This window comes from Cricetulus griseus, chromosome 2 (genome assembly GCF_003668045.3).
Source record: "Cricetulus griseus strain 17A/GY chromosome 2, alternate assembly CriGri-PICRH-1.0, whole genome shotgun sequence".
Lineage (NCBI taxonomy): Eukaryota > Metazoa > Chordata > Mammalia > Rodentia > Cricetidae > Cricetulus > Cricetulus griseus.
Genome location: NC_048595.1, coordinates 193,572,872 through 193,580,162, shown reverse-complemented (window position 1 = coordinate 193,580,162; position 7,291 = coordinate 193,572,872). Strand labels below are relative to the sequence as shown.

Genomic DNA, 7,291 nt, shown 5'->3' with positions numbered 1-7,291 from the left:
AAACAATTTTATGAAGATGATAGAGGCCCTTCGAGAGGAAATGTGAAACTCCCTTAAAGAAATGTAAGAAGAGACAACCAAAAATTTTCTCAGGTGCTTGGAAAGGTCTCAAAGTAGAGGGAGAAGATGGTTTAAGATTAAACAGTCTTGATGAATATAGTCAAATTCGTTGTGAGGTCAGGGCACAAAAGTTCAACTCCTGAGGCAGGAGTTATTTCCAGAAAAAGTCATTCCCACATATACTAATTGAAAACTAGCACTTTATTTTTAAGCTTGTCAGATGTATTTGTCAAAAGTATATATTTGGGTTACCTCATATTACAAGTAAGCAAAGAGAATTTATTTTTACTATTGTTTATGCTTGTGGTGGGTTGTACAGTATGTCAGTGCAGGTGGTCACACAGACAGAAGATGGTATGAGATCCCTGTGGAGATGGAGGATATAAGCCACTTGACATGGGTGCTGGAAATCAAACTTCCCTAACCAAAAGATTTTCTTGATAGACTGTACTTTAAAATTTTATTAAGAACAATAACTAAGGCATTGATTACTTTAAGTTGTCAGTTTACAGGTTGCAAAATTAAGATTTTCGATTTTTAGGTGTCATTAAGTAGTTGACCATAGAAAATAAAATCTTGAAATCTGAGGATCTCAGAAGTGAAAAGAGCAGTGTGAGCCCAGCCTTCGGTCCTCTATCCTACAAACAGATTCACCAAATCTTCTAGGACTATAGAAACAGATGACAAAAATCTCCAAAGCACTGTAGACTTCAGAACAAAACTGTGATCATAATAAGATCCATAGGAATGCGTAGCTGCATCAAAAACTCAGCATCGGCCATAATGTTCCAAATTAATGGAGGCATGGCTACTTCTGTAAAGAAAAAAAATAAAGGAGGTCAAAAAATGTCTAAGGAAATTATTGAAAGAATACATCAAACTCTTTGGGAAGTATATCATGTAATTTTCAAAGGGGAAGGATTTAATTGTAGATATTAATTTCTCCTACTATGCGCAGCTAGACCCTGACTGCTTTCAGCATCTGCACACTTCCAGCTGTGGGTATCCTGGACCCTTTCATTTGTCTCAGATCTGCCTTAGTCATGGAGCTTGCCCAGACTCAAAACAGAAAAGAATTAGGAATTGTTAGTAGACCTTAACTAGAGGATTGTTCAGTGGAAAAGCCAATGAGATCATGTGATATGAAATAGCAGAAGAAATATTTATACATGAGACACAGCTATCTGATCACAGAGCAGAAAGGACAGGGGTAATAGGTCGAGGTATCCTAGAACATACTGTAGTGTAGAATTGTTCATGGAACTCAGGAGGTAAGAGGATCTGCTCAGGGAGTTTATTTCTATGGTGATAGATTACAGACCATAGCAGAGATCTATTGGACAATAGGGCTTTGGAATTATCTCATAGTATTTACACATCTGCAATTAGTAATTCCTAATGATTAAGTTAGTTGATTTGCTTGTTTGCACAATGTTCAACACAACTTTAAGTCCCATATACAAAAACCACTTTCAGAAATCACAGTATTAAAGGGAGGTACATAGGCTTTTTGTCTTTCATAGCACATTGGTTTGTAGGGCCATTTTTGTCTGTGTACTATGACATAAATAACACAATAATGCAACCTGAGATTTTGCTACTAAGTCTTCATTACTTAGGAAGAACTTGTATTTAGTATTGCATTCTTACTTGTGTGCAAGGCAGAAAATGCACTTGTTGGTATAAGTTATGCCATCAGTTCCACAGACTGGCTCATATTCTCTGGTACAATATCCTAGAGGATTATATGCACTACATGGTTTCTGTAAAACACACAAAGATAATGTAAATATATTAGATGATGGACTATTGAATAAAATGTTCTTTACTATTAGTATATACTGTCATACAAAATTGTTTAAGTATAATCTACACATAAATGTAAAAGTCATACCACGCATGAAAATGATTATCATATTTTTAGTATGTAAGCCTCTACTAATAAGAACACCACACAGCTGGTGTAACAAGATCTTGTAAAGCAGACAGCTCACATTGTGACATCTGTGATTCTCCACCAGACCACATTCTCTTCATCCCCCATCACCAAACTGCACTTTTTATTGATTATTATTCTCTTATTCTTCTGTAATTTCATTATATTTTGCTTCACATATGTACTTATATACACATGTATATTTACATGTCAATATAGCTCATTCACTGTCATGTTAAATTTTTTATTTTAAATACATTTTTAAACACACATTTTAAATTTTAGATACTTTGGTAATTTTTACACAGAAAACAAACCAGAGATTTTGCTACTAAGTCTTCATTATGTAGGAAGAATTAACATTTATATATATGTTATGTCTATTATATTTATATATATATATATGTATATGACACATATATATGTGTGTGTTTGTGTGTGTATGTATGTATGTGTGACTCACTTTTTACAAATCTTGTGATACATTTGTCACAGATATACATATATATTGATATTTAGGGACAATTCATTTATTTTCAAATTTAACATTTATTTTCAAATGTAGCATTCTACCATATGATTATATGGAAGCCTTCATTTTTTATGGTGAGTTAACCACTGATCTGTGGGCCATAGATATTTACTTACATATTTGATTTCCAATGGCTACAATTTGGGTTTAAGATACTCCTCATTTCATCTTGTAACAATAATAAGTTGTTTTGCATTTCTGAACTGATATTTTGGTATAGTGTATTAAAATATACCATTTTTAACTTTTGAAGAGTTTATTGTCTTTGGTAAATTTTACATTAAATTGCTCAGTTTATAAAAAAAGAAAACTTTACTTTTAAATTTCTATATATAATAATAGTAACTTACTGTTCTATGGAGAAATATTGGTCTTACAAAGGAACTTTCTGAAAACAGATCAGAGAAGACAGATAAAAATGCATAAAATCAACATTGTCCACATTGTTTTGTTGAGAAGTACCTACATCTTAGTGATAAAAATTGCCTACAGCTGTAAATAATAAATGAGAATTTTGTGGCAATAGTAAAAAAATAACGAAAAATGCATGCAAATTTAGACAATTCTAATTTCCAAACATATATAGCTCTGTGAAACGTAGCACTATGTACTGCTCTATTTAAAACTACTATCTTGCATTTGTTAATAGATGTGGATATAAGAACTTTATATAACTCTTTATCTGAAATACCCTGGTTTAGAGTTCAAACCATCTGTCATGTATTCACTTACGTGGGAAAAAATTGAACACCTGTAGTTTCAAGGTTTCACAAATGCCTCATTTTGAAATTCACCTACGATCTTGAACTTAACAGAGAATAAAACACCCCCTAATGTAGGTCTGAACGTAGAGGTCCTAAAGCCATCAAACAAATTGGATTTTCAAACAGTGGCATATATGAAGGCATTCTTCTTTCCCCAACTTGGCATTTAACAATAGGGTTGTTAGCAATCTGGAGTACAAACGAGCAGAGACTAAAAGTCTATACACCCTGTTCTAACCCACTGCTCTCTTCAAACTTCTGCATTGTGGACTAGTTAGAAAAAGAAATCCCCTGCTCTAATTTTAGAGACTTTTGTAAGATGACCAGTTTAAGGACTACAAGTCAAATAAGCGAAGCTCATTTGTGGTTTTCCAGAGTTGTTGCCTACTGAAGTTTTTAGAATATCCTCAGGGTTCTCATCCAGGACAGGAAAATGTACTCACCAGAATAAAGAAGAAATAATAAGGTGATGTACATAACTCTTGAGAAGACCAACATTTTATGAAAGACACAAAAGAAACCTTTGGAGAATCAGTAAACAGGGTACCTTGGAGAGAAAATAAAACAACCAGGGAACAGTATGACAGATGATCTTGATTTTAAGGAAACAGTTTCATCCACCCAGATTCCTGATTAAGATAATATTCCCTTTTATCTGTTTCTAAAATATGATTCAACAGATTACAAATGATAGATGATACATAGATAGATAGATAGATAGATAGATAGATAGATAATAGATAAATAGTACAGTGACAAAATACTAACGGAGGAAATCTGATAATAATATGAGAGAAATAGATGGGGAGAAAAGAGATATTTGAATCTGTATTTTCAAAAATAAAGCCTCCATTGTCATTTTATTAGGAAGAATGCTAACCTGGAGAAGCCCCCACACAAAGCTGTCTTTCTGGGATCCCCACTTGACCTACCTAACACAGAGAGATATTTGGTTTAAGGGCAACAGTTCAGGGGCTGTGGCTATTTTGTTCATTCCAATGTTCACTTTTATTTCGTCAATCAGAGCCTATCAGCAAAATCTCCAACTTATCTATGATCGATGAGCACTATGAACTAAGAAGATTGCACAGGGAAGATAAGACATGAAGGCATCATGAATTCACCCTGGAGGTTATAAAGCAGGTTATGAGTGAAGCCTATCAAAAACTTCTCAGTAGATCTTTTCTTGGCCAGAGACAATGGGACAATTTGACCTCATGAACTCATAAGTACTAAAAGTATGAAAGTAGTCATTACTCTAGAAAAGGGAAGACACATAAATATTTTCCAAATTAATGAGTTGTAAGAAGAAAAGAGAAACAATGAGGAAAATAAGTTGTAAAATGATATTTAGACATGGGCATAGGTTATTAATTTTTTGTAAATAGACATATGCTAGAAACATGAAAACATTCTAACAATGGTCAAGACATTGCTACTGTCAAAGCAGTGAATTGATAGGAGAAAAGGCCTGAACAATGCATGGGCAAATGCTCCAAGTTATGTCTCATCATCAACCTGGTTAAAGGAGGCTCCCCAAAAACAGAACTCAAAATTACAGAGCAGAGAGAGAACACAGGTCGGGGGAAAAAGCGGCCCTGTTACAATTTATTAACTATGTCTCTCCATAGTTAATTTTCTGCATTTATACACACTGGGAATGGATTCCCACTGTGCCTGTCCTGAGCCACACTTTCCTACTGTTCTGCTTTTAATCAATTGCTTTCCTGTTCCCTGAGTATATAGGGATGTATGTCAAAATAATACATAAACACTTACTGGCAGTTTATACTCATTAAATCTAGAACATTAAAAGTAGACCACTGCTTGAAATGGTCTTGAAATGAATATAAAAATATAATACTGAGAAATGTGTTTCTATCTCTTTTGGGCATAATCTTAATTTTTTTAACTGAAAACAAAATGTTAACAAATTATATTCTGACGATGATTTCCTCTTAGATTCTCCCCAACTTCCCCACCCCCCTGAATCCACACCTCTTCTTTCTTTCTCTCATTAGGATACAAACAGGCATCTAAAAAATAATGTTAACAAATTAAATTTGGATAAAATGAAACAAAATAACAGAATAGGATGAAGCAATAAAGAAACAGGAGACTAGGAAAAAGCTCAAGAAACAAATAAACACACACACACATACACACACACACACACACACACACACACACACACACACACACACACAGATCCCATGAAAAGACAAAATCAGAAACTATAATATATACACAGTGGACATGTAAAGTTAGTGAATAAAGCCCTGAAACATCATTATAAGATAAAATTGATTTTCAAAGAAGCATTATTTAAAATATAGAAGATGGGCATGTGTCATGATCTCTTTCTCTGCTTGTTTGTTGGTGGTGTGCAGAAAAGCTACTGAGTTTTATAAGTTGATTTTGTATCCTGACAATTTGCTGAAGTGTTTGTAGAAATTTTGTGATGGAAGTTTGGGGAATTTTTATGCATAATATCATATCATCTGCAAATAGGAATAATTTGGCTTCTGTTATACTGACCACACACCAGAGCAGGACCCACACCCAAGAGACTTATCCAACACAAACCATACCTTAGACTTGATGAGGTAAAGAAGGAAGGGAGGGAGGGAGGGAGGAGAACTTGGAATTGGGTAGGTAGAGAGGTAGGAGGATCTGGAAGAGTTAGGGGATAAATACTTTCATAATACATGGCATAAAATTCTCAAATAATTGAAGACATTGAACTTTATAAAAAGAATTATTACATCACTCCTGTGGCTACTTCTTCAGTCTCCAAATTGACTTGATCAAGGGCCCAAGAAACCTCTTCTGCCATTAGACCGATGGACTTCCTCTATCATGAGACTGGACTTTGTGCTGCTGCCATCAGACCCATGAACTTCCTCTATCTTGAGACTGGATAATGTGCTGTAGGTGTAACCAAAGCAATCATTAACACAGCTGCAGACTCAAGGCTAATCCTACCAGAAAAACCTGTAATAGCTGTTCTGGATGGAATGTGATAGACAGGCTTCGAGAGACTGTAGCCAGAGACCTTCAGCACCACAGTGGAGATAGGGAACACTGCATAAGCTAAGCAGGAGCTCTAAATTGTGGTCTAGGCACCACAAGACTGCCAACCCTGTGGGAATGCAGAGACTACATTAGGACAGTGTTTGTATTGGCTATAAAGTCTATGTGCAGGGAAAGCTGAGCTGGTGAAAGTCAATCCAGTATATGGGCCTAACCAGGACCAGCAAATGAAGCAACAGACTAGAGACAAAATAATATTCAATTGATCACATTTTCTTATATACCCACACTTCTCTTTCAACACTACAGCTATTATTTATCTAGCAATGATTTCATCATCTTCACCCTGCTCTCTTCCTCACCAAAGCAAATACTTATTATAGTTATCATGCAGAAAGTCAATGTAGCAGACCAATACTGCCACCTACTGCTCATATCTTCTACACTTTTGCTCTTCTTGCCTTTCCTTGTTTTCCTTCCTGTTTCTTTTTCTGTATGCTCGCCTCTTACTGCTACACCTCCCAAAGGCTGGAGGCTGGTCTGGTTTATGATATCTGGATACATAACTTCTCTTTTTAGCATACCACTAACTAAACTTACACAAATTCTACCCCATTTTTTTTTACTTTGCCTTAGTTATTCTCAATCCTTCTCTACTTCCCATCCAGAAACTAATACTAATTAATAGTCTCACTGAGGTTGCTTCATTTTCTTGTATTTTCCTTTCCACTCATGAAAATTAACTAATCTGTCATTGTACACAGAACCATCAGGGTCACTTTCTCTTACTCACTAAGCTAATCAGTACAAAAAAAGTGTGTGGTTTATAGTCTATGTGCTATTCAGTTATTAGAGTGGGTTTACTGCAGGACATGTGCTATTCAGTTATTAGAGTGGGTTAGCTGCAGGACAGTTGCTGCAAATAGTATTTGGCAACAAGAACAGACTGAACTTAGAGTCTTGTGC

The 7,291-nt window shown here is 35.1% G+C and overlaps 1 protein-coding gene across 1 annotated transcript; it reads right to left on the bottom strand.

Annotated features, from left to right (window-relative positions):
* Positions 1-828: 828 nt before the first annotated feature.
* Positions 829-3,790, bottom strand: LOC118238178 (ovomucoid-like). The gene is made up of 3 exons (XM_035438732.1): positions 3,736-3,790; positions 1,711-1,795; positions 829-874 (listed from the first exon to the last, which is right to left on the bottom strand). Exons 1-3 carry the CDS (start codon positions 3,788-3,790, stop codon positions 829-831), a joined length of 186 nt encoding a protein of 61 aa, XP_035294623.1.
* Positions 3,791-7,291: the final 3,501 nt, after the last annotated feature.

Bases quoted from the DNA above. Each gene is read 5' to 3' on its own strand.
- LOC118238178 (XM_035438732.1), bottom strand. From the start codon at position 3,790: ATGTTGGTCTTCTCAAGAGTTATGTACATCACCTTATTATTTCTTCTT. The intron at 1,796-3,735 runs GTGAGTACATTT...ATAATCCTCTAG, and splicing joins ATTATTTCTTCTTTATTCTG to GATATTGTACCAGAGAATAT. The intron at 875-1,710 runs GTAAGAATGCAA...TTTTCTTTACAG, and splicing joins ATTTTCTGCCTTGCACACAA to AAGTAGCCATGCCTCCATTA.